Below are 26,520 nucleotides of genomic sequence, written 5' to 3'. Positions count from 1 at the left end.
CCCACGTGGGTCTGTGCCGCCCCCCCCAAAATAAGGGGCGCGGCCCCTTTAAGGCGCCGCGGGCGGTCAGGCCACGCCCTCCCCCTCCCATTGGCCGCCGCGGCCTCGCCCGCCGTCAATCACCGCGGGAGGGGGCGGGGCCAGGCAGAAGAAGCGAACCAATCAGCGCGGGAGGGAGGCGGGGCCAGGCGGGAGAAGCGAACCAATCAGCGCGGAAGGAGGCGGGGCCTGGAAGTAGAAGCGAACCAATCAGTGCGGGAGGAAGGCGGGGCCAGGCGGGAGAAGCGAACCAATCAGCGCGGGAAGGGGCGGGGGCTGGAGGTAGAAGGGAACCAATCAGCGCGGGAGGGGGCGGGGCCCGGCGGTCCATTCATAAAGTTGTGGCGGGGCCGGGAAATGGAGGGAGGGGAAGGGACGGGACCCCCGGCCAGGGGGGGGAACACCCCGAGGACACCCCGGGGACCCCCCAGAGACACCGAGACCCCCCCGGAGCTCCCTCCAGGGACAGCGGGATCTCCCCGGGGACCCCCAAAAACCCCCAGGATGACGCCGGGACCCCGCCCAGACCCCGCCCCCTCCCCACGAGGACACCGGGACCTCCTTGGAGCCCCCTCGGGACCCCCAAAAAGCCCCCCAAGATTCCCCGGGCCCCCCCCCCGAGGACCCCGAGACCCCTCCCCTCCCACCTCCTCAGAGCCCTGCGAGGCCCCGCCCCCTCCGCGCTTTCCGCCAATCAACGCCGCCCTCCCAAGTGATGAGAGGGCGCAGGCCGATGACGTCACAAGAACCGGCCGCGAGACGAGAACGGCGCGGTGGGCGAGTCACGTGACCCCGGTGGGTGGGGCGGGGAGGCGGGGTCAGATGGGGGGCGTGGTTTAATGTGGGCGTGGGCGTCAGGTGTGGGCGGGGCCAAGCGGCGCGCGGGGCTTCCGGGAGGGGAAGGGAAAGGTGAGGGGGGTCCGGGGGGGGTTCAGAGGGGTCCCCAAATATGGGGGGGGGGTTGTGGGACACGGGGGAGACCCGGGGGGGTCCTGGGAACGGGGGAGGAATTTGGGGGGGTCGTGGGACAGGGGGAGACCTCGGGGGGTGATGGGAAAGGGGGGGAATTTGGGGGGGTCGTGGGATGGGGGGACACCTGGGAGGGGTCCTGGGAAAGGGGGAGGGAATTTGGGGGTTCGTGGGACAGGGGGAGACCCGGGGGGGTCCCGGCAGTGGGAGGGGGGGGACACAGGAACAGGGGAGGGTCCTGGGGAGGGGGTCGTGGGACAGGGGGACACCTGGGGGGGGTCCTGGGAAAGGGGGGAGAATTTTGGGGGGCTCGTGGGACAGGGGGAGACCCGGGGGGGTCCTGGGAAAGGGGAAGAATTTGGGGGGGTCGTGGGACAGGGGGACACCTCGGGGGGTGATGGGAAAGGGGGGGAATTTGGGGGGGTCGTGGGATGGGGGGAGACCGGGGGGGTCCTGGGAAAGGGGGAGGAATTTGGGGGGGTCGTGGGACAGGGGGAGAGCCGGGGGGGTCCTGGGAAAGGGGGAAGAATTTGGGGGGGTCGTGGGATGGGGGGAGACCCGGGGGGGGTCCTGGGAACGGGGGGGAATTTGGGGGGGTCGTGGGACAGGGGGAGGAGACCTGGGGGGGTCCTGGGAAAGGCGGGGGGATTTTGGGACGTCGTTGGACAGGGGGAGACCTGGGGGGGTCCTGGGAACGAAGGGGGGAATTTGGGGGCTCGTGGGACAGGAGGAGACCCGGGGGGGGGTCCCAGCAGTGGGAGGGGACAGGGTGGCTTTGGGGACAAAGGGGACAATCAGGGATCTTGTCCCCGGGCCCGTTGTCACCTCCTGCCACCCTCACCAGCAGGTACCGGCCCCGCCCCCTCCCAAAATCCCCCAAACCGGGGCAGTTTTGCCCAAATTCCAGCTTTTTTCAGGTTTTTTGGGGTTTTTTTTGCCCCCTTTGCCCTCGGGGTTTAAGGGCAGAGAAGGCAGGAATTAATTCGGGGCAGGAATTCGGGGCAGGAATTCCGGGTGGGGCGGCCCCGCCCCCGGGAATGTTCGGGATGATCGGGAAGGGGGTTGGGATCGGTCCCCCCCCCCGGGGCAGGGATCGCGCTGGGACGCCTCGTTAGGGCTCATTATGCAAATGAGGTGGGCGGGGCCGGCGCTGGCCTGGAGGCGCGGGAACCCGGTTGGACCGGGATTAGTTAAACTGGTTCAACTCCCATTCCCAGTGCCCTTTATCCCATTCCCAGTGTGATTTATCCCATTCCCAGTTCCCATTTCTCCCATTCCCAGTGTGATTTATCCCATTCCCAGTGCCATTTCTCCCATCCCAGTGCCATTTCTCCCATTTCCAGTGTGATTTATTCCATTCCCAGTGGGATTTATCCCATTCCCAGTCCCATTTCTCCCATCCCAGTGCCATCTCTCCCATCCCAGTGCCATTTCTCCCATCCCAGTGCCATTTATCCCATTCCCAGTCCCATTTCTCCCATTCCCAGTCCCATTTCTCCCATCCCAGTCCCATTTATCCCCTTCCCAGTCCCATTTATCCCCTTCCCAGTCCCATCTCTCTCATCCCAGTCCCATTTCTCCCATTCCAGGTCCCATTTATCCCATTCCCAGTCCCATTTATCCCATTCCCAGTCCCATCTCTCCCATTCCCAGTCCCATTTATCCCATTCCCAGTGCCCTTTATCCCATTCCCAGTCCCATTTCTCCCATTCCCAGTCCCATTTCTCCCATCCCAGTCCCATTTCTCCCATCACAGTCCCATTTCTCCCCTTCCCAACTCCATCTCTCCCATTCCCAACTCCATCTCTCCCATTCCCAGTCCCATTTATCCCATTCCCAGTGCCCTTTATCCCATTCCCAGTCCCATTTCTCCCATTCCCAGTCCCATTTCTCCCATTCCAGGTCCCATCTCTCCCATCCCAATCCCATTTATCCCGTTCCAGGTCCCATTTCTCCCATCCCAGTCCCATTTCTCCCATTCCCAGTCCCATTTCTCCCATTCCCAGTCCCATTTCTCCCATTCCCAGTCCCATTTCTCCCATCCCAGTCCCATTTCTCCCATCACAGTCCCATTTCTCCCCTTCCCAACTCCATCTCTCCCATTCCCAACTCCATCTCTCCCATTCCCAGTCCCATTTATCCCATTCCCAGTCCCATCTCTCCCATTCCCAGTCCCATTTATCCCCTTCCCAGTCCCATCTCTCCCCTTCCCAGTCCCATCTCTCCCATTCCCAGTCCCATTTCTCCCATCCCAGTCCCATTTCTCCCATCCCAGTCCCATTTCTCCCATCCCAGTCCCATTTATCCCATTCCAGGTCCCATCTCTCCCATTCCAGGTCCCATCTCTCCCATTCCAGGTCCCATTTCTCCCATCCCAGTCCCATTTATCCCATTCCAGGTCCCATCTCTCCCATTCCAGGTCCCATCTCTCCCATTCCAGGTCCCATTTCTCCCATCCCAGTCCCATCTCTCCCATCCCAGTCCCATTTCTCCCATCCCAGTCCCATCTCTCCCATTCCCAGTCCCATTTCTCCCATTCCAGTCCCATTTCTCCCATCCCAGTCCCATCTCTCCCATCCCAGTCCCATTTATCCCCTTCCCAGTCCCATTTATCCCCTTCCCAGTCCCATTTCTCCCATCCCAGTCCCATTTCTCCCATCCCAGTCCCATTTCTCCCATTCCCAATCCCATTTCTCCCCTTCCCAACTCCATCTCTCCCGTTCCAGGTGCCGTGGGTCCCGTTCCCGGGGCCGTGTCCCGTTCCCAACGTTCCCATGGAGCTGCTGGCCGGGCTGGGCTGGGCCTGTGCCGGGTTGGTGGCCGCGGTGCTGCTCGGGCTGGCCCGGCACTGGGGGCTCCTCTATCGCCTGCGCCACAAGGTCGGGGCACGGGGGGGATTTTGGGAATGTTGGGGGGATTTTGGGGGCATTGGGGGGACATTGGGGGTCATTGGGGGACATTGGGGGGACATTGGGGACATTGGGGGGACATTGGGGGGACATTGGGGACATTGGGGGACATTGGGGGGACATTGGGGACACATTGGGGACATTGGGGACACATTGGGGACATTGGGGGACATTGGGGGGGCATTGGGGACATTGGGGGACATTGGGGGGACATTGGGGGGCATTGGGGGGACATTGGGGACATTGGGGGACATTGGGGGGGCATTGGGGACATTGGGGCATTTTGGGGACATTGGGGGGACATTGGGGACATTGGGGGACATTGGGGGGGCATTGGGGACATTGGGGCATTTTGGGGACATTGGGGGGACATTGGGGGGACACTGGAGACATGGGGGGGCATTGGGGACATTGGGGACATGGGGGGGTATTGGGGACATTGGGGGCATTTTGGGGACATTGGGGGGGCATTGGGGACATTGGGGATGTTGGGGGGACATTGGGGACATGGGGGGACACTGGTGGGACACACGGGGGTCATGGGGGGCTCTATCCTTGTCCCCAAAGGGTCGGTGACCCCCCTGTCCCCCCCTGCCCCCCCAGGCGGACCCCGGTAGCCCCCGGCACGGCGGGGAGCTGGTGGGACACTGGGGGGACACTGGGGTCACTGGGAGGACACTGGGGTCACTGGGGGGACACTGGGGACACACTGGGGACATTGAGGGGCCCTATCCCTGTCCCCAAAGGGTCAGTGACCCCCCCTGCCCCCCCAGGCGGACCCCGGTAGCCCCCAGCACGGCGGGGAGCTGGTGGGACACTGATGGGACACTGGGGACACTGGGGGGACACTGGGGACATTGGGGTGCTCTATCCTTGTCCCCAAGTGTTGGTGACCCCCCCTGTCCCCCCCTGCCCCCCCAGGCGGACCCCGGTAGCCCCCGGCACGGCGGGGAGCTGGTGGGACACTGGGGGGACACTGGTGGGACACTGGGGGGACACTGGGGTCATGGGGGGCTCTATCCCTGTCCCCAAAGGGTCAGTGACCCCCCTACCCCCCCAGGCGGACCCCGGTAGCCCCCGGCACGGCGGGGAGCTGGTGGGACACTGGGGGGACACTGGGGTCACTGGGGGGACACTGGGGACACACTGGGGACATTGAGGGGCCCTATCCCTGTCCCCAAAGGGTCAGTGACCCCCCCTGCCCCCCCAGGCAGACCCCGGTAGCCCCCAGCACGGCGGGGAGCTGGTGGGACACTGGGGGGACACTGGGGGGACACTGGGGACATTGGGGTGCTCTATCCTTGTCCCCAAGTGTTGGTGACCCCCCCTGTCCCCCCCTGCCCCCCCAGGCGGACCCCGGTAGCCCCCGGCACGGCGGGGAGCTGGTGGGACACTGATGGGACACTGGTGGGACACTGGGGGGACACTGGGGTCATGGGGGGCTCTATCCCTGTCCCCAAAGGGTCAGTGACCCCCCCTGCCCCCCCAGGCGGACCCCGGTAGCCCCCGGCACGGCGGGGAGCTGGTGGCCGAGGTGCTGCGGGCGCACGGGGTGCGGTTCCTCTTCGCCCTGCCCGGCGGGCACATCTCGCCCGTGCTGGTGGCCTGCGAGAAGCTGGGCATCCGCGTGGTGGACACGCGCCACGAGGCCACCGCCGTCTTCGCCGCCGACGCCGTGTCCCGGCTCTCCGGTGAGGCGCCGGCGCCTTCCCCGGGGGGGTGGTCAGGGGGGGTCTGGGGGCTTTGGGGGCGGCCAGGACCCCGGTTGTGCCCCCCTGGAAAGGATTTGGGAGCTCTGGTGGGGTCAGGGCAAGGAGGTGACCCCATGGCCCCGTTGGGGGGTGTCCCACCTTGGTGGCTCCTGGTTGACCCCAGAACCCACCTCGTTGCTCTCTGGGGTCCTTCCAGGGTGGGTTTTGTCCCCCCCTGAAGATGATTTGGGATCTCTGAGAGGGTCAGGACAAGGAGGTGACCCCATGGCCCCGTTGGGGGGTGTCCCACCTTGGTGGCTCCTGGTTGACCCCAGAACCCACCTCGTTGCTCTCCAAGAAGGTTCCAAAGACTTTGGGGGTCTCCAGGATCCTTCCAGGGTGGGTTTTGTCCCCCCCTGAAGATGATTTGGGATCTCTGGTGGGGTCAGGACGAGGAGGTGACCCCATGGCCCAGTGGGTGGAGGGTTTTAGGATGTCCCACCCTGGTGGCTCCTGGTTGAGCTGAGAAGGTTCCAAAGACATTGGGGGTGTCCAAGGTCCTTCCAGGGTGGGTTTTGTCCCCCCTGAAGATGATTTGGGATCTCTTGCCCTGCGGTCAGGGCAAGGAGGTGACCCCATGGCCCAGTGGGTGGAGGGTTTTGGGGTGTCCCACCTTGGTGGCTCCTGGTTGAGCCGAGAAGGTTTCAATGACTTTGGGGGTGTCCAAGGTCCTTCCAGGGTGGGTTTTGTCTCCCTCTGAAGATGATTTGGGATCTCTGGTGGGGTCAGGATGAGGAGGTGACCCCATGGCCCAGTGGGTGAAGGGTTTTGGGGTGTCCCACCTTGGTGGGGTCCCGTTTGACCCCAGAACCCTCAAACTCACCCTCTCCCCCCCCCCCCAGGTCGCATCGGCGTCGCCGCCGTCACCGCCGGCCCCGGCGTCACCAACGCGGTGACGGCCGTCAAGAACGCCCAGATGGCCGAGTCCCCCCTGCTGCTGCTGGGCGGGGCGGCCGCCTCCCTCCAGAAGGTGGGCACGCCCCAAAAAACACCCCAAAACCAGCCCCAAAGCTGCCCCAAAACTGCCCCCAAACCACCCCAAAATCATCCCAAAAACCACCCCAAAATCATCCCAAAAAACACCCCAAAATCATCCCAAAAGCCCACCCCGAAACTGCCCCAAAAACACCCCAAAATCATCCCAAAAACCACCCTGAAAACGCCCCAAAAACCCACCCCGAAAACGCCCCAAAACCCCACCCCAAAATCATCCAAAATCATCCCAAAACTGCCCCAAACCTGCCCCAAACCTGCCCCAAAAACTCCCCAAAAACCCACCCCAAAATCATCCCAAAACCCACCCCAAAACCACCCCAAAATCATCCCAGAACCACCCCAAAACTGCCCCAAAAACCACCCCAAAATCATCCCAAAAGCCCACCCCAAACCTGCCCCAAACCCACCCCAAAATCATCCAAAAAACCACCCCAAAATCATCCCAAAACCACCCCAAAATCATCCCAGAACCACCCCAAAACTGCCCCAAAAACCACCCCAAAATCATCCCAAAAACCCACCCCAAACCTGCCCCAAACCCGCCCCAAAATCATCCAAAAAACCACCCCAAAATCATCCCAAAACCACCCCAAAATCATCCCAAAAGCCCACCCCAAAACTGCCCCAAAACTACCCCAAAATCATCCCAAAAACCACCCCAAAATCATCCCAAAACCCACCCCAAAACTACCCCAAAAACACCCCAAAATCATCCCCAAACCCACCCCAAACCCACCCCAAAATCATCCAAAAAACCACCCCAAAATCATTCCAAAAGCCCACCCCAAAACTACCCCAAACACACCCCAAAATCATCCCAAAAAAACACCCCAAAATCACCCCAGAACCGCCCCAAAACCACCCCAAAATCATCCCAAAAGCCCACCCTCAAACTGCCTCAAAACCACCCCAAAATCATCCCAAAAACCACCCCAAAATCATCCCAAAACTGCCCCAAAACTGCCCCAAAACTGCCCAAATCCACCCCAAAACCACCCCAAACCCACCCCAAAACCACCCCAAACCCACCCCAAAACCACCCCAAACCCACCCCAAAACCACCCCAAACCCACCCCAAACCCACCCCAAAATCATCCCAAAAGCCACCCCAAAATCCACCCCAAAACCCACCCCAAAACTGCCCCAAAACCCACCCCAAAGTCATCCCAAAAGCCCACCCCAAAACTGCCCCAAAACTCACCCCAAAACTGCCTGAAAAACACACCCCAAAAACCGCCCCAAAAACCACCCCAAAATCCACCCCAAAACCCACCCCAAAACTGCCCCCAAACCACCCCAAAATCATCCCAAAAGCCACCCCAAAATCATCCCAAAAGCCACCCCAAAACTGCCCCAAACCTGCCCCAAACCCACCCCAAAATCACCCCAAACCCACCCACCATTCCCTGCTGATCCCAACATTCCCAGTTAATCCCACCCTTCCCAGTTAATCCCCCCATTCCCAGTTAATCCCCCCATTCCCTCCTCATCCCCCCATTCCCAGTTAATCCCACCATTCCCAGTTAATCCCACCCTTCCCAGTTAATCCCACCATTCCCACCTGATCCCCCCATTCCCAGTTAATCCCCCCATTCCCAGTTAATCCCCCCATTCCCAGTTAATCCCCCCCTTCCCGCCGTGTCCCCCCAGGGCCGGGGGGCTCTGCAGGACATCGAGCAGCTCTCGCTCTTCCGGACCCTCTGCAAGGTCTGCGTGTCCGTGGGGACCGTGCGGGACATCGTCCCCACCCTGCGCGGGGCCATCGCCGCCGCCCAGAGCGGGACCCCCGGTGAGGGACCCCAAAAATAACCCTGGGGGGGGAAAAACCCCCAAAAATAACCCCTGGGACCCCAAAAATAACCCTGGGAGGGAAAAACCCCAAAAATAACCCCAAAAATTACCCCTATGGGGACATCGTCCCCACCCTGCGCGGGGCCATCACGGCCGCCCAGAGCGGGACCCCCGGTGAGGGACCCCAAAAATAACCCCAAAAATAACCCCTGGGGGGAGGGAACCCCAAAAATAATCCCTGGGGGGGAAAAACCCCAAAAAATAACCCCAAAAATAACCCCTATGGGGACATCGTCCCCACCCTGCGCGGGGCCATCGCCGCCGCCCAGAGCGGGACCCCCGGTGAGGGACCCCGAAAATAACCCTAAAATTAATCCTATGGGGGGGACACCCCCAAAATAACCCTAAAAATAACCCTATGGGGAGGGAAACCCCAAAAATTACCCCTATGGGGACATCGTCCCCACCCTGCGCGGGGCCATCGCCGCCGCCCAGAGCGGGACCCCCGGTGAGGGACCCCAAAAATGACCCTGGGACCCCAAAAATAACCCCAAAAATAACCCTGGGGGGGACAAACCCCAAAAATAACCCCAAAAATTACCCCTATGGGGACATCGTCCCCTCCCTGCGCGGGGCCATTGCGGCTGCCCAGAGCGGGACCCCCGGTGAGGGAACCCGAAAATAACCCTAAAATTAATCCTATGAGGGAGGGAACCCCAAAAATAACCCTGGGAGGGAAAAACCCCAAAAATAACCCCAAAAATTACCCCTATGGGGACATCGTCCCCACCCTGCGCGGGGCCATCGCGGCCGCCCAGAGCGGGACCCCCGGTGAGGGACCCCGAAAATAACCCTAAAATTAATCCTATGGGGGGGACACCCCCAAAATAACCCTAAAAATAACCCTATGGGGAGGGAAACCCCAAAAATTACCCCTATGGGGACATCGTCCCCACCCTGCGCGGGGCCATCGCCGCCGCCCAGAGCGGGACCCCCGGTGAGGGACCCCAAAAATGACCCTGGGACCCCAAAAATAACCCCAAAAATAACCCTGGGGGGGACAAACCCCAAAAATAACCCCAAAAATTACCCCTATGGGGACATCGTCCCCTCCCTGCGCGGGGCCATTGCGGCTGCCCAGAGCGGGACCCCCGGTGAGGGAACCCGAAAATAACCCTAAAATTAATCCTATGAGGGAGGGAACCCCAAAAATAACCCTGGGAGGGAAAAACCCCAAAAATAACCCCAAAAATTACCCCTATGGGGACATCGTCCCCACCCTGCGCGGGGCCATCGCGGCCGCCCAGAGCGGGACCCCCGGTGAGGGACCCCGAAAATAACCCTAAAATTAATCCTATGGGGGGGACACCCCCAAAATAACCCTAAAAATAACCCTATGGGGAGGGAAACCCCAAAAATTACCCCTATGGGGACATCGTCCCCACCCTGCGCGGGGCCATCGCCGCCGCCCAGAGCGGGACCCCCGGTGAGGGACCCCAAAAATGACCCTGGGACCCCAAAAATAACCCCAAAAATAACCCTGGGGGGGACAAACCCCAAAAATAACCCCAAAAATTACCCCTATGGGGACATCGTCCCCACCCTGCGCGGGGCCATCGCGGCTGCCCAGAGCGGGACCCCCGGTGAGGGACCCCAAAAATGACCCTGGGGGGGAAAAACCCCAAAAATAACCCCTGGGACCCCAAAAATAACCCTGGGGGGGAAAAACCCCAAAAATTAACCCTAAACATTAACCTTATGGGGACATCGTCCCCACCCTGCGCGGGGCCATCGCCGCCGCCCAGAGCGGGACCCCCGGTGAGGGACCCCAAAAATAACTCTGGGGGGGAAAAACCCCAAAAATAACCCCTGGGAGGGAAAAACCCCAAAAATAACCCCAAACATTAACCCTATGGGGGGAAAAACCCCAAAAAATAACCCCAAACATTAACCCTATGGGACATCGTCCCCACCCTGCGCGGGGCCATCGCCGCCGCCCAGAACGGGACCCCCGGTGAGGGACCCCAAAAATAACCCCAAAATAACCCCTATGGGGGAGGGAACCCCAAAATTAACCCCAAAAATTAACCCTATGGGGGAGGGAAACCCCAAAAATAATCCCTGGGGGGGAAAAACCCCAAAAATTAACCCTATGGGGGGAAAAACCCCAAAAATAACCCCAAAAATTACCCCTATGGGGACATCGTCCCCACCCTGCGCGGGGCCATCGCGGCCGCCCAGAGCGGGACCCCCGGTGAGGGACCCCAAAAATAACCCCTGGGACGGTTTTTGGGGTTTCTGAGGTGGTTTCTGGGGTCCCAAGGAGGGTTTTTGGGGTTCCAGGGGGTTTTTGGGGTTTCTGAGGCGGTTTTTGGGGTCCTGAGGTGGTTTTTGGGGTCCCCTGGCAGGCCCCGTGTTCGTGGAGCTGCCCATCGACGTCCTGTACCCCTTCCACGTGGTGCAGAGGGAGCTCGGGGGGGCCCGCGGGCCCCGGGGGCTGCGCGGGAAGGTCGTGCACTGGTGAGACTGGGACGGACTGGGCTTAAACTGGGCTGGGTTGGGGGTCAACTGGGCTGGTTTGGGGTTGAACTGGACCCATTTGGGGCTAAACTGGGCCAGGCTGGGCTTAAACTGGGCTGGGTTGGGGGTCAACTGGGTTGATTTGGGGTTAAACTGGGTTGGTTTGGGGTAAAACTGGGTCCATTTGGGGCTAAACTGGGCTGGGTTGGGGTTAAACTGGGCTGGGTTGGGGTTAAACTGGGCTGGTTTGGGGTTAAACTGGGCTGGGTTGGGGTTAAACTGGGCTGGGTTGGGGTTAATCTGGGCTGGGTTGGGGTTAATCTGGGCTGGTTGGGGTTGAACTGGGCTGGTTTGGGGTTGAACTGGGCTGGGTTGGGGTTAAACTGGGCTGGGTTGGGTTAAATTGGGCTGGTTTGGGGTTAAACTGGGCTGGTTTGGGGTTAAACTGGGCTGGTTTGGGGGCTCAGTTTGGGGTCTCAGTTTGGGGTTAAACTGGGCTGGTTTGGGGTTAAACTGGGCTGGTTTGGGGGCTCAGTTTGGGGTTAAACTGGGCTGGTTTGGGGGCTCAGTTTGGGGTTAAACTGGGCTGGTTTGGGGGCTCAGTTTGGGGTTAAACCGGACTGGTTTGGGGGCTCAGTTTGGGGTCTCAGTCTGGGGTTAAACTGGGCTGGTTTGGGGGCTCAGCTGAGCCAGTTTGGGGTTAAACTGGGCTGGTTTGGGGGCTCAGTTTGGAGTTAAACTGGGCTGGTTTTGGGTTAAACTGGGCTGGTTTGGGGGCTCGGTTTGGGGTTAAACTGGGCTGGTTTGGGGTTAAACTGGGCTGGTCTGGGGGCTCAGTTTGGGGTTAAACTGGGCTGGTTTGGGGTTAAACTGGGCTGGTCTGGGGGCTCAGCTGAGCCAGTTTGGGGTTAAACTGGGCTGGTCTGGGGGCTCAGTTTGGGGTTAAACTGGGCTGGTTTGGGGGCTCGGTTTGGGGGCTCAGTTTGGGGTTAAACTGGGCTGGTCTGGGGGCTCAGCTGAGCCCGTCTGGGTCTAAGCCAGCCCCCCAAACCCGGCCCAGGTACCTGCAGAACTACCTGCACAACCTGTTTGCGGGGGCCTGGGAGCCCCGGGCCGTGACCCCCCTGCCCGTCACCGTCCCCTTGGCCACCCCGGACCAGGTGGGGCCCGGGGGGGACCCCGGGGGGGGATTTTGGGGGGTCTGGGGGCGGGGACGGGGTTGGGAGGGGTTTGGGGGGGGTTTGGGGGGACCCTGCAGTGGAAGGTGGGGGCGGGTTGGGGGGTTTGGGGAGGGTTTGGGATGGGTTGGGGGGGGGATTTGGGGGGGTCTGTGGGGTTTGGGGGGGGGCAGGTTTAGGATTGGCTGACTGAGCCGGGTTTGGGGTTAATCTGGGCTGTTAAACTGGGTTTAGGGGCTGTCTAAACTGGGTTTAGGGGCTGTCTAAACCGGATTTGGGGCTTATCCAGGCTGTTAAACTGGGTTTAGGGGCTGTTAAACTGGGTTTAGGGGCTGTTAAACTGGGTTTAGGGGCTGTCTAAACTGGGTTTGGGGCTAATCTGGGCTGTTAAAATGGGTTTAGGGGCTGTCTAAACTGGGTTTAGGGGCTGTCTAAACCGGATTTGGGGCTTATCCAGGCTGTTAAACCGGGTTTAGGGGCTGTTAAACCGGGTTTAGGGGCTGTCTAAACCGGGTTTAGGGGCTGTCTAAACCGGGTTTGGGGCTAATCTGGGCTGTTAAACTGGGTTTAGGGGCTGTCTAAACTGTGTTTAGGGGCTGTCTAAACTGGGTTTGGGGCTAATCTGGGCTGTTAAACTGGGTTTAGGGGCTGTCTAAGCCGGGTTTGGGGTTAATCCAGGCTGTTTTGGTGCAGGTGCAGAGCTGTGCCGAGCTGTTAAGCCGGGCCTGCAGGCCCCTGATCCTGGTGGGCAGCCAGGCCCTGCTGCCCCCCACCCCGGCTGAGGAGCTGCGGTGAGGCCTGGACTGGGATGGACTGGGCTGGACTGGGATGGGCTGGGCTGGACTGGACTGGACTGGGCTGGGTTGGGACATAGGAACTGGTCTGGGGCCAGTTAGAGCCAGTTTGGAGCCCCAACTGAGCCGGTCTAGGGCTAAACCGAACCAGTTTGGGGCCAAACTGGGCCAAGTTTAGGGCCAAATTGAGCCAAATTTGGGATCCCAAACCAAACCAGTTTGGGGCCAAACCGAGCTGGTTTAGGGCTAAACCGAGCCAAGTTTAGGACCCCAAACTGGGCCAGGTTTGGGGCCAAACTGAGCCAGTTTGGGACCCCAATGGAACTAGTTTGGGATCAAACAGAGCCAAATTTGGGACCCCAAATGGAGCCAGTTTGGGACCCCAAACGGAGCCAGTTTGGGACCCCAGTCTGAGCCAGTTTGAGATCCCAAACCAAACCAGTTTGGGACCAAACTGAGCCAGTTTGGGATCCCAAACTGAGCCTAGTTTGGGACACCAAATGGAGCCAGTTTGGGGCCAAACTGAGCCAATTTGGGGCCCCAAATGGAGCCAGTTTGGGACCCAAATGGAGCTGGTTTGAGGCCCCAAATGGAACCTGTTTGGGACCCAAATGGAGCCGGTTTGAGGCCCCAAATGGAGCCAGTTTGGGACCCCAAATGGAGCCAATTTGGGACTCCAAACGGAGCCAGTTTGGAACCCCAAACCAAACCAGTTTGGGGCCAAACTGAGCCAGTTTGGGACCCCAAATGGAGCCAGTTTGAGATCCCAAACTGAGCCAGTTTGGAACCCCAAACCAAACCAGTTTGGGGCCAAACCAAGCCAGTTTGGGACCCCAAATAGAGCCAGTTTGGAACCCCAAACCAAACCAGTTTGGGACCAAACTGAGCCAGTTTGGGACCCCAAATAGAGCCAAGTTTGGGACCAAACTGAGCCACTTTGAGACCCCAAGTTTGGGGCCAAACCGAGCCAATTTGGGACCCCAAAGCGAGCCCAATTTGCCCCCCTGCCCCCCCCCAGGTCGGCGCTGGAGTCCCTGGGCACCCCCTGTTACCTGGGGGGGGCCGCCCGGGGGCTGCTGCCCCCCGAGAGCCCCCTCCTGCTGCGGCACCGGCGCCGCGAGGCCCTGAGGGACGCGGACCTGGTGCTGCTCGCCGGTACCCACGGGGGGGTTAGGGGGGGCTGGGGGGGCTCTGGGGGTGTTCAGGGGGTCTGGGGGGGTTTTGGGGGGGTCTGGGAGTGTTTTGGGGAGTGTTCAGGGGGTCTGGGGGTGTTTTGGGGGGAGTCTGGGGGTGTTTTGGGGGGTGTTCAGGGGGTCTGGGGGTGTTTGGGGGGAACCTGGGGGGGTTCTGGGGGGTGTTCAGGGGGTCTGGGGGTGTTTTGGGGGGTGTTCAGGGGGTCTGGGGGTGGGTGGGGGGTGGTCAGGGGGTCTGGGGATGTTTTGGGGGGTGTTCAGGGGGTCTGGGGGTGTTTTGGGGGGGTCTGGGAGTGTTTTGGGGGGTGTTCAGGGGGTCTGGGGGTGTTTTGGGGGGAGTCTGGGGGTGTTTTGGGGGGTGTTCAGGGGGTCTGGGGGTGTTTGGGGGGAACCTGGGGGGGTTCTGGGGGGTGTTCAGGGGGTCTGGGGGTGTTTTGGGGGGTGTTCAGGGGGTCTGGGGGTGGGTGGGGGGTGGTCAGGGGGTCTGGGGATGTTTTGGGGGGTGTTCCGGGGGTCTGAGGGTGGGTGGGGGGTGTTCAGTGGGTGTTTTGGGGGGTGTTCAGGGGGTCTGGGGGTGTTCTGGGGGTGTCCCGGGGGTGTCCCGGGGATGTCCCGGGGGTCCCTGACCCCCCCTTTGCCCCCCCCCAGGCTCGGTGTGTGATTTCCGTCTGTCCCGGGGGTGTCCTGGGGGTGTTTTGGGGGTCCCTGACCCCCCCCTTTGCCCCCCAGACTCGGTGTGTGATTTCCGGGGGTGTTTTGGGGGTCCCTGACCCCCCCTGTGCCCCCCAGGCTCGGTGTGTGATTTCTGCCTGTCCCGGGGGTATTCCGGGGGTGTTCTGGGGGTGTTCTGGGGTGTCCTGGGGGTGTCCCGGGGGTGTTTTGGGGGTGTTCTGGGGATGTTTTGGGGGTCCCTGACCCCCCCTGTCCCCCCCAGGCTCGGTGTGTGATTTCCACCTGTCCTGGGGGTGTTTTGGGGGTCCCTGACCCCCCCTGTCCCCCCCAGGCTCGGTGTGTGATTTCCGCCTGTCCTGGGGGTGTTCTGGGGGTGTCCCGGGGGTGTTTTGGGGGTCCCTGACCCCCCCCTGTCCCCCCCAGGCTCGGTGTGTGATTTCCGCCTGTCCCGGGGGTGTTTTGGGGGTCCCTGACCCCCCCTTTGCCCCCCAGGCTCGGTGTGTGATTTCCGCCTGTCCCGGGGGTGTTTTGGGGGTCCCTGACCCCCCCTGTCCCCCCCAGGCTCGGTGTGTGATTTCCGCCTGTCCTACGGGCGCCTGTTCGGCCGCGGCGCCGCCGTCGTGGCCGTGAACCGGGACCGGGAGCAGCTGCTGCGGAACGCGGGGGTCTTCTGGACCCCCCCGGCTGGCCGTGCAAGGTGAGACCCCCCCCGGGGCTGGGAATCCCTCCCCAGAGACCCCCAGAGCCCCCCGGGGGTGGGACCCCCTCCCCAGAGAGCCCCACCCACTGAGACCCCCACCCACAGACCCCCACACCCCCCCTGGGGGTGGGACCACCTCCCCAGAGACCCCCAGACCCCCCTGGGGTGGGACCACCCCCTTGGAGAGCCCCAGATCCCCTGGGGGTGGGACCCCCTCCCCGAAGACCCCCAGACCCCCCTGGGGTGGGACCACCCCCTTGGAGAGCCCCAGATCCCCTGGGGGTGGGACCCCCTCCCCGGAGACCCCCAGAGCCCCCCCGGGGGTGGGACCACCCCCCCAGAGAGCCCCACCCACTGAGACCCCCACCCATGGGTGGGACCCCCGCACAGAGACCCCCAGACTCCCCCCTGGGGTGGGACCACCCCCCTGGAGACCCCCAGACCCCCCTGGGGGTGGGACCACCCCCCTAGAGAGCCCCGCCCACTGAGACCCCCACCCAGAGACCCCCAAGACCCCCCCTGGGGGTGAGACCACCCCCCCAAAGACCCGAAGACCCTCCCCAGGCTGGGACCACCCACCCCCAGAGACCCCCAAAGTCCACCTCGGGGTGGGACCCCCTCCCCAGAGACCCCCACCCACTGAGACCCCCACCCAGAGACCCCCAGACCCCCCCCGGGGTGGGACCACCCCCCCGGAGAGCCCCACCCACTGAGACCCCCACCCAGAGACCCCCAGAGCCCCCCGGGGGTGGGACCACCCCCCCGGAGACCCTCAGACCCCCCCTGAGGGTGGGACCCCCTCCACAGAGAGCCCCAGAGCCCCCCGGGGTGGGACCACCCCCCCGGAGATCCCCAGAGCCCCCCCGGGGGTGGGACCCCCGCACAGAGACCCCCAGACCCCCCCGCGGCTGGGACCACCCCCCCGGAGAGCCCCACCCACTGAGACCCCCACCCAGAGACCCCCAGACCCCCCCAGGCCACCCCACCCACTGAGACCCCCACCCATGGGTGGGACCCCTGCACAGAGACCCCCCCAGACCCCCCTGGGGGTGGGACCCCCTCCCCAGAGAGCCCCACCCACCGAGACCCCCACCCAGAGACCCCCAGACCCCCCCAGGCCACCCCCACCCACTGAGACCCCCACCCATGGGTGGGACCCCCACCCCGAGATCCCCAGACCCCCCTGGGGTGGAACCACCCCCCTGGAGACCCCCAGACCCCCCCTGGGGTGGGACCACCCCCCTGGAGAGCCCCAGACCCCTCCGGGGGTGGGACCCCCTCCCTAGAGACCCCCACCCGCTGAGACCCCCACCCATGGGTGGGACCCCCTCACAGAGACCCCCAGACTCCCCCCAGGGTGGGACCACCCCCCTGGAGACCCCCAGACCCCCCTGGGGTGGGACCACCCCCCTGGAGAGCCCCAGACCCCTCCGGGGGTGGAACCCCCTCCCCAGAGACCCCTGCCCACTGAGACCCCCACCTAGAGACCCCCAGACCCCCCCTGGAGACCCCCACCCACTGAGACCACCCCCCGGAGACCCCCAGAGCCCCCCCGGGGTGTGATGAGTTTGGGGGGTCTCAGCAACTATGATGAGTTTGGGGGGTCTCAGGTGTGATGAGTTTGGGGGATCTCAGGTGTGATGAGTTTGGGGGTCTCAGCAGGGGGTGTGATGAGTTTGGGAGGTCTCAGGTGTGATGAGTTTGGGGGTCTCAGGTGTGATGAGTTTGGGGGTCTCAGCAGGTGTGATGAGTTTGGGGGTCTCAGGTGTGATGAGTTTGGGGGTCTCAGCAGGTGTGATGAGTTTGGGGGTCTCAGGTGTGATGAGTTTGGGGTTCTCAGCAGCTGTGATGAGTTTGGGGGTCTCAGGTGTGATGAGTTTGGGGGTCTCAGCAGGGGGTGTGATGAGTTTGGGGGTCTCAGGTGTGATGAGTTTTGGGGTCTCAGCAGGTGTGATGAGTTTGGGGGTCTCAGGTGTGATGAGTTTGGGGGTCTCAGCAGGTGTGATGAGTTTGGGGGGTCTCAGGTGTGATGAGTTTGGGGGTCTCAGCTGTGATGAGTTTGGGGGTCTCAGGTGTGATGAGTTTGGGGGTCTCAGCAGGGGCTGTGATGAGTTTGGGAGTCTCAGCAGGTGTGATGAGTTTGGGGGTCTCAGGTGTGATGAGTTTGGGGGTCTCAGCAGGTGTGATGAGTTTGGGGGGGTCTCAGGTGTGATGAGTTTGGGGGTCTCAGGTGTGATGAGTTTGGGGGTCTCAGCAGGTGTGATGAGTTTGGGGGGGTCTCAGGTGTGATGAGTTTGGGGGTCTCAGCAGGGGGTGTGATGAGTTTGGGGGTCTCAGGTGTGATGAGTTTGGGGGTCTCAGCAGGGGGGTGTGATGAGTTTGGGGGTCTCAGCAGGTGTGATGAGTTTGGGGGTCTCAGGTGTGATGAGTTTGGGGGTCTCAGGTGTGATGAGTTTGGGGGGTCTCAGGTGTGATGAGTTTGGGGGTCTCAGGTGTGATGAGTTTGGGGGTCTCAGGTGTGATGAGTTTGGGGGTCTCAGGTGTGATGAGTTTGGGGGTCTCAGCTGTGATGAGTTTGGGGGTCTCAGGTGTGATGAGTTTGGGGGTCTCAGCAGGGGCTGTGATGAGTTTGGGAGGTCTCAGGTGTGATGAGTTTGGGGGTCTCAGGTGTGATGAGTTTGGGGGTCTCAGGTGTGATGAGTTTGGGGGATCTCAGGTGTGATGAGTTTGGGGGTCTCAGCAGGGGGTGTGATGAGTTTGGGGGGTCTCAGGTGTGATGAGTTTGGGGGTCTCAGGTGTGATGAGTTTGGGGGTCTCAGCAGGTGTGATGAGTTTGGGGGTCTCAGCAGGGGCTGTGATGAGTTTGGGGGTCTCAGCAGGTGTGATGAGTTTGGGGGTCTCAGGTGTGATGAGTTTGGGGGTCTCAGCTGTGATGAGTTTGGGGGTCTCAGGTGTGATGAGTTTGGGGGTCTCAGCAGGGGCTGTGATGAGTTTGGGAGTCTCAGCAGGTGTGATGAGTTTGGGGGTCTCAGGTGTGATGAGTTTGGGGGTCTCAGCAGGTGTGATGAGTTTGGGGGGGTCTCAGGTGTGATGAGTTTGGGGGTCTCAGGTGTGATGAGTTTGGGGGTCTCAGCAGGTGTGATGAGTTTGGGGGGGTCTCAGGTGTGATGAGTTTGGGGGTCTCAGCAGGGGGTGTGATGAGTTTGGGGGTCTCAGGTGTGATGAGTTTGGGGGTCTCAGCAGGGGGGTGTGATGAGTTTGGGGGTCTCAGCAGGTGTGATGAGTTTGGGGGTCTCAGGTGTGATGAGTTTGGGGGTCTCAGGTGTGATGAGTTTGGGGGGTCTCAGGTGTGATGAGTTTGGGGGTCTCAGGTGTGATGAGTTTGGGGGTCTCAGGTGTGATGAGTTTGGGGGTCTCAGGTGTGATGAGTTTGGGGGTCTCAGCTGTGATGAGTTTGGGGGTCTCAGGTGTGATGAGTTTGGGGGTCTCAGCAGGGGCTGTGATGAGTTTGGGAGGTCTCAGGTGTGATGAGTTTGGGGGTCTCAGGTGTGATGAGTTTGGGGGTCTCAGGTGTGATGAGTTTGGGGGATCTCAGGTGTGATGAGTTTGGGGGTCTCAGCAGGGGGTGTGATGAGTTTGGGGGGTCTCAGGTGTGATGAGTTTGGGGGTCTCAGGTGTGATGAGTTTGGGGGTCTCAGCAGGTGTGATGAGTTTGGGGGTCTCAGCAGGGGCTGTGATGAGTTTGGGGGTCTCAGCTGTGATGAGTTTGGGGGTCTCAGGTGTGATGAGTTTGGGGGTCTCAGGTGTGATGAGTTTGGGGGTCTCAGCAGGGGCTGTGATGAGTTTGGGGGTCTCAGGTGTGATGAGTTTGGGGGTCTCAGGTGTGATGAGTTTGGGGGTCTCAGCAGGGGGTGTGACGAGTTTTGGGGTCCCCCAGGTGACCCCGCCTCCTTCGTCCTGGCTCTTTCCCGGAAGCTCCAGGGATTTTCCTGCCCCCGGGAATGGCTGGAAACGCTCCGGGAGAGGGAGAGGGAGAAGGAGGAGGAGAACAAGTGAGGGGGGAAATGTGGGAATGGGGTGGGATAAATGGGATAAATGGGATGGGATGGATGGGGTGGGATGGGATGGGATGGGATGGATGGGATGGGATAAATGGGATGGGATGGGATGGGATGGGATGGGATGGGATGGGATGGGATGGGATGGGATGGATGGGATGGGATGGGATGGGATGGGATGGGATTGGATGGGATGGGATGGGATGGGATGGGATGGGATGGGATGGGATGGGATGGGATGGGATGGGATGGGATGGGATAAATGGGGTGGGATGGATGGGATGGGATGGGATGGGATGGGATGGGATGGGATGGGATGGGATGGGATGGGGTGGGATGGGATGGATGGGATAAATGGGATGGGATGGGGTGGGATGGAATAAATGGGATGGGATGGGATGGGATAAATGGGATGGGATGGATGGGATGGGATGGGATAAATGGGGTGGGATGGGATGGGATGGATGGGATGGGATGGATGGGATGGGATAATGGGATGGGATGGGATGGGATGGGATGGGATGGATGGGATGGGATGGGATGGGATGGGATGGATGGGATGGATGGGATGGGATAAATGGGATGGGATAAATGGGATAAATGGGATGGGATGGGATGGATGGGATGGATGGGATGGGATAAATGGGATGGGATAAATGGGATAAATGGGATGGGATGGGATGGGATGGGATGGGATGGGATGGGATGGGATGGGATGGGATGGGATGGGATGGATGGGATGGATGGGATAAATGGGATGGGATGGATGGGATGGGATGGATGGGATGGGATGGGATGGGATAAATGGGATGGGATGGGATGGGATGGGAGGGGCCATAAACCAGCCCAGTTTGGGGCCATAAACCCAACCAGTTTGGAACCATAAAACAAACCAGTTTGGGGCCATAAACCAGCCCAGTTTAGGCCATAAACCAGACCAGTTTGTGGCCATGAACCAGCCCAGTTTGGGGCCCTGACCCAGCCCAGTTTAGGCCCTGACCCAGCCCAGTTCAGTCCCTGACCCAGCCCAGTTTAGGCCCTGACCCAGCCCAATTTAGGCCATGAACCAGCCCAGTTTAGGCCACAAACCAGCCCAGTTTAGGCCATAAACCAGCCCAGTTCAGCCCCTGACCCAGCCCAGTTTAGGCCATGAACCAAACCAGTTTGGAACCATAAAACAAACCAGTTTGGGGCCATAAACCAGCCCAGTTTAGGCCACAAACCAGCCCAGTTTAGGCCCTGACCCAGCCCAGTTCAGGCCCTGACCCAGCCCAGTTTAGGCCATAAACCAGCCCAGTTCAGGCCCTGACCCAGCTCAGTTTAGGCCATGAACCAAACCAGTTTAGGCCCTGACCCAGCCCAGTTTAGGCCACAAACCAGCCCAGTTCAAGCCCTGACCCAGCCCAGTTTAGGCCCTGACCCAGCCCAGTTTAGGCCATGACCCAACCCAGTTCAAGCCCTGACCCAACCCAGTTCAAGCCCTGACCCAACCCAGTTCAGGCCCTGACCCAGCCCAGTTTAGGCCACAAACCAGCCCAGTTTAGGCCCTGACCCAGCCCAGTTTGGGGCCCTGACCCTGCCCAGTTTGGGGCCCTGACCTAGCCCAGTTCAGGCCATGAACCAAACCAGTTTGGAACCATAAAACAAACCAGTTTGGGGCCATAAACCAGCCCAGTTTAGGCCACAAACCAGCCCAGTTTAGGCCCTGACCCAGCCCAGTTCAGGCCCTGACCCAGCCCAGTTTAGGCCATGAACCAGCCCAGTTTAGGCCATAAACCAGCCCAGTTCAGGCCCTGACCCAGCCCAGTTCAGGCCCTGACCCAGCCCAGTTCAGGCCCTGACCCAGCCCAGTTTGGGGCCATGACCCAGCCCAGTTCAGGCCCTGACCCAGCCCCGTTTGGGGGTCTCCCCGCAGGGCCAAGGGGGCCGAGCTGCCCCCGCAGCACCTGAACCCGCTGCTGGTGCTGCAGTGCCTGGAGCGGGTGTTGCCCCCCGAGGGGCTCCTGGTGGCCGACGGGGGCGACTTCGTGGGCACGGCCGCCTACGTGGTGCGGCCCCGCCGGCCCCGGGCCTGGCTCGACCCTGGTACGGACCCCCCCGGCACCCCCCCCGTGTCCCCCCGGTGTCCCCCCATGGCCCCTGTGTCCCCCCAGTGTCCCCCCATGACCCCAGTGTCCCCATGTGCCCCCATGTCCCCCCTCTCCCCCCGTGTCCCCCCAGTGTCCCCCCATGGCCCCTGTGTCCCCATGTGCCCCCATGTCCCTCATTTTCCCCCCAGTGTCCCCCCGTGTCCCCCCAGTGTCCCCCCATGGCCCCTGTGTCCCCCCGTGGCTCTTGGTATTCCCATATCCCCTCCTGTGTCCCCCCATATCCCCCCCATGTCCCCCAGTGTCCCCCCATGGCCCCAGTGTCCCCCTGTGTCTCTTGGTGTCCCCATATCCCCCTGTGTCCCCCCATATCCCCCCTGTGTCCCCCCAATACCCCCAATGTCCCCAATGCCCCCCCATGTCCCTCATTGTGTCCCCAATGTCCCCCCAATGTCCCCAATGTCCCCAATGTCCCTCAATGTCCCCAATGTGTCCCCAATGTCCCCCTATGGCCCCATTGTCCCCATGTCCCCCAGTGTCCCCCCAATGTCCCCAATGTCCCCCAATGTCCCCCCAATGTCCCCAGTGTCTCCCCAATGTCCCCCCAATGTCCCAAATGTCCCCCCAATGTCCCCAATGCCCCCATGTCCCCCCCTTATCCCCCCTCAATGTCCTCCCCTGTGTCTCTAGTGTCACCCCCCCCCAGTGTCACCCCCCCCAGTGTCACCCCCCCAGTGTCACCCCCCCAGTGTCACCCCCCCAGGTGCCACCAGCCTTGTCCCCGTTGTCCCCCCCAGGTCCCTTTGGCACGTTGGGGGTCGGAGGAGGATTCGCCCTCGGGGCCAAACTGTGCCGGCCCGAGGCTGAGGTGACACTGGGGACACTGGGGGGACATTGAGGGGACATTGAGGGGACATTGGGGACATTGGGGGCATTGGGGGCATTGGGGATGTTGGGGACATTGGGGACAGTGGGGACATTGGGGACATTGGGGACAGTGGGGACAGTGCGGACATTTGGGGACACTGGGGACATTGAGGGGACAGTGGGGACATTGGGGGGACATTGGGGGGACATTGGGGACATTGGGGACATTGGGGACACTGGGGACATTGGAGACATTGGGGACATTGGGGACATTGGGGACATTGGGGACAGTAGGGATGTTGGGGGGACATTGGGGACATTGGGGGACATGGGGGGACATTGGGGGCATTGGGGACACTGGGATATGGGAGACATTGGGGATGTTGGGGGGGACATGAGGGGACACAGGGGGGACATGAGGGGACACGGGGAGGACATGAGGGGACATGAGGGGACATGAGGGGACACGGGAGGGACATAAGGGGACATGAGGGGACGTGAAGGGGACACGGGGGGACATGGGGGGACATGAGGGGACATGAGGGGACACGGGGGGGACATGAGGGGACATGGGGGGACATGGGGGGGCCACGGGGGGGTCCCGGGGGGGTGAAGGGGACACGCTGGGGACATTGGTGACACTGGGGACTGTCCCCTGGCAGGTGTGGGTGCTGTTCAGGGACATGAGGGGACACAGGGGGGTCTCGGGGGGGCGAAGGGGACACGCTGGGGACATTGGTGACACTGGGGACTGTCCCCTGGCAGGTGTGGGTGCTGTTCAGGGACGGGGGGGGACACAGGGGGGTCCCGGGGGGTGAAGGGGACATTTGGGGACATTGGTGACACTGGGGACTGTCCCCTGGCAGGTGTGGGTGCTGTTCAGGGACGGGGGGGGACACAGGGGGGTCCCGGGGGGGTGAAGGGGACACGTTGGGGACATTGGTGACACTGGGGACTGTCCCCTGGCAGGTGTGGGTGCTGTTCGGGGACGGCTCGTGCGGGTACAGCCTGATGGAGTTCGACACCTTCGTGCGCCACAAGGTCCCCAAGGGGGGCACTGGGTGTCACCTGGCCCTGGGTGTCCCTGTCCCCATCCTAGGGTGTCCCCATCCCAGGGTGTCCTTGTCCCCATCCCAGGCAGTCCCTGTCCCTGTCCCCATCCCAGGGTGTCACCTGTCCCTGTGCCCGTCCCAGGGTGTCCCTGTCCCCATCCCAGGGTGTCCTTGTCCCTGTGCCCGTCCCAGGGTGTCCCTGTCCCCATCCCAGGGTGTCCCTGTCCCCAACAGTGTCCCCATGTCCCCCCAGGTCCCTGATGGTGTCCCCCTGTCCCCAGCAGTGTCCCCATGTCCCCCCAGGTCCCTGATGGTGTCCCCCTGTCCCCAGCAGTGTCCCCATGTCCCCCCAGGTCCCTGTCCCTGTCCCCAGCAGTGTCCCCATGTCCCCCCATGTCCCCAGGAGTGTCCCCATGTCCCCCCCAGGTCCCTGATGGTGTCCCCATGTCCCCCCAGGTCCCTGATGGTGTCCCTGTGTCCCCAGCAGTGTCCCCATGTCCCCCCAGGTCCCTGTCCCTGTCCCCTTGGTGTCCCCCTGTCCCCAGGAGTGTCCCCATGTCCCCCCAGGTCCCTGATGGTGTCCCCATGTCCCCCCCAGGTCCCTGTCCCTGTCCCCCTGTCCCCAGGAGTGTCCCCATGTCCCCCCAGGTCCCGGTGATCGCGCTGGTCGGGAACGACGCGGGTTGGACCCAGATCAGCCGCGAGCAGGTGGCACTGCTGGGCAGCAACGTGGGCTGTGCCCTGTCCCACTCAGGTGAGAATGTCCCCTGTGCCACCCCCCTGTCCCCTCTGTCCCCTGTGCCACCCCCTGTCCCCTGTGCCACCCCCTGTCCCCTCTGTCACCCCCCTGTCCCCTCTGTCACCTGTGTCACCCCCCTGTCCCCTGTGCCACCCCCCTGGGCAGCAGCGTGGGCTGTGCCCTGTCCCACTCAGGTGAGAATGTCCCCTGTGCCACCCCCCTGTCCCCTCTGTCACCTCCCTGTGCCCCCTGTCCCCTGTGCCACCCCCCTGTCCCCTGTGCCACCCCCTGTCCCCTCTGTCACCCCCCTGCCCCCCTGTCCCCTGTGCCACCCCCTGTCCCCTGTACCACCCCCCTGTCCCCTGTGCCACCCCCCTGGGCAGCAGCGTGGGCTGTGCCCTGTCCCACTCAGGTGAGAATGTCCCCTGTGCCACCCCCCTGTGCCCTCTGTCACCCCCCTGTGCCCTCTGTCACCCCCTGTCCCCTGTGCCACCCCCTGTCCCCTGTGCCACCCCCCTGGGCAGCAACGTGGGCTGTGCCCTGTCCCAGTCAGGTGAGAATGTCCCCATGTCACCCTTGGGGCCAGCAACTCATGTCTGGTGTCCCCCTGTCACCCCTGATGTCCCCATGTCACCTCTGGGGCCACCACGCCCTCCCTGGTGTCCCCATCTCACCCCTGGGGCCACCACCCCCTCCCTGGTGTCCCCATGTCATCCGTGTCCCCTTCCCCGGTGTCCCCCTGTCACCCCTGATGTCCCCATCTCACCCTTGGGGCCACCACCCCCTCCCTGGTGTCCCCCTGTCACCCCTGATGTCCCTGTGTCACCCTTGGGGCCACCCCCAACTCCCTGCTGTCCCCGTGTCACCCCTGGGGCCACCACCCCCTCCCTGGTGTCCTCCTGTCATCCCTGTCCCCTTCCCTGGTGTCCCCATGTCACCCCTGATGTCCCCATGTCACCCCTGGGGCCACCACCCCCTCCCTGGTGTCCCCATGTCACCCTTGGGGCCACCACCCCCTCCCTGGTGTCCCCATGTCACCCTTGGGGCCACCACACCCTCCCTGGTGTCCCCATGTCACCCCTGGTGTCCCCCTGTCACCCCTGATGTCCCCATGTCACCCCTGGGGCCACCCCCCCTCCCTGGTGTCCCCATGTCACCCCTGATGTCCCCATGTCACCCCTGGGGCCACCCCCCCCTCCCCGGTGTCCCCCCCAGGAGGTGACACCCCGTCCCCCCCGTGTCCCCCCCGTGTCCCCCCCTGTGTCCCCAGATTACCACCTGGTGGCCGAGGCCCTGGGTGGCCGCGGGTTCCTGGTGGCCCGAGGGGACAGCGGGGACGGAGGGGACGGAGGGGCCAGCGGGGCCAGCGTGGAGGCCGCGCTCAGGGTGGCCCAGGCCACGTGTCACCAAGGCCACCCCGTCCTGCTCAACGCCCTCCTCGGCCCCACCGACTTCCGCCAGGGCTCCATCTCCGTCTGACGGGGCCAAACATGGACCCAGATGGCCCCAAAAGTGTCCCCAAGGGGGGCACGGGGTCAGCAGGGGACAGCAGGGGACAGCAGGGGACAGGGGTGTCCCCAGTGCCACCAATAAACTGCACTGAGTGTCCCCAAAGTGTCCTCAAATGTACTCAGGTGTCCCTAAAGTGTTCCCAGGTGTCCCCAAATGTCCCCAAGGCATCCAAAAGTGTCCCCAAATGTCCCCAAAGTGTCCCCAAGGAGGGCACGGGGACAGCAGGGGACAGGGGTGTCCCCAGTGCCACCAATAAACTGCACTGAGTGTCCCCAAAGTGTCCCCAAAGTGTCCAAAAGTGTCCAAAAGTGTTCCCAAAGTGTCCCCTAATGGCCCCAAAAGTGTCCCCAAGGAGGGCACGGGGTCAGCAGGGGACAGGAGGGGACAGCAGGGGACAGGGGTGTCCCCAGTGCCACCAATAAACTGCACTGAGTGTCCCCAAAGTGTCCCCAAAGTGTCCCCAAATGTCCTCAAATATCCCCAAGGTGTCTCCCAAGTGTCCCCAAAGTGTCCCCAAAGTGTCCTCAAATGTACTCAGGTGTCCCTAAAGTGTTCCCAGGTGATCCCAAGGTGTCCAAAAGTGTCCTCAGGGTGTCCCCAAAGTGTCCCCAAGGAGGACACGGGGACAGGAGGGGACAGGGGTGTCCCCAGTGCCACCAATAAACTGCACTGAGTGTCCCCAAAGTGTCCCCA

General features: G+C 62.3%; 1 protein-coding gene and 2 long non-coding RNA genes across 5 annotated transcripts; 2 read left to right on the top strand and 1 right to left on the bottom strand.

The window, feature by feature from the left end:
* The first annotated feature begins 1,702 nt into the window (after positions 1-1,702).
* LOC127464951 (uncharacterized) lies at positions 1,703-3,665 on the top strand. The gene is made up of 3 exons (XR_007901716.1): positions 1,703-2,266; positions 3,076-3,323; positions 3,612-3,665. It is a non-coding gene; the product is annotated as an uncharacterized LOC127464951 (long non-coding RNA).
* Positions 3,666-3,686: 21 nt separating this feature from the next.
* Positions 3,687-26,312, top strand: ILVBL (ilvB acetolactate synthase like). The gene is given in 16 exon segments (XM_051775422.1): positions 3,687-3,887; positions 5,407-5,608; positions 6,511-6,638; positions 8,315-8,453; positions 10,864-10,975; positions 12,036-12,135; positions 12,847-12,944; positions 13,966-14,102; positions 15,374-15,486; positions 15,488-15,509; positions 19,450-19,564; positions 21,486-21,655; positions 22,455-22,525; positions 23,494-23,565; positions 24,225-24,330; positions 25,586-26,312. Coding segments are annotated over 16 exon segments (1,899 nt in total). The 5' UTR covers positions 3,687-3,782; the 3' UTR covers positions 25,795-26,312.
* LOC127464950 (uncharacterized) lies at positions 24,255-25,446 on the bottom strand. 3 transcript variants are annotated; one of them, XR_007901714.1, is made up of 4 exons: positions 25,314-25,446; positions 24,809-24,949; positions 24,552-24,610; positions 24,255-24,372 (listed from the first exon to the last, which is right to left on the bottom strand). It is a non-coding gene; the product is annotated as an uncharacterized LOC127464950 (long non-coding RNA). The 3 variants fall into 3 exon arrangements; XR_007901713.1 differs by lacking the exons at positions 24,255-24,372; positions 24,552-24,610 and adding an exon at positions 24,400-24,439; XR_007901715.1 differs by lacking the exons at positions 24,255-24,372; positions 24,552-24,610 and adding an exon at positions 24,400-24,439 and having other exon boundaries at positions 24,828-24,949.
* Positions 26,313-26,520: the final 208 nt, after the last annotated feature.

Source organism: Manacus candei, unplaced genomic scaffold (assembly GCF_025592945.1).
Source record: "Manacus candei isolate 608988 ecotype Guabito, Panama unplaced genomic scaffold, ASM2559294v1 h1tg000297l, whole genome shotgun sequence".
NCBI classification, from domain to species: Eukaryota; Metazoa; Chordata; class Aves; order Passeriformes; family Pipridae; genus Manacus; species Manacus candei.
The sequence above is the reverse complement of the archived record's forward strand: the minus strand, read 5'-3'. Positions and strand labels throughout refer to the sequence as shown.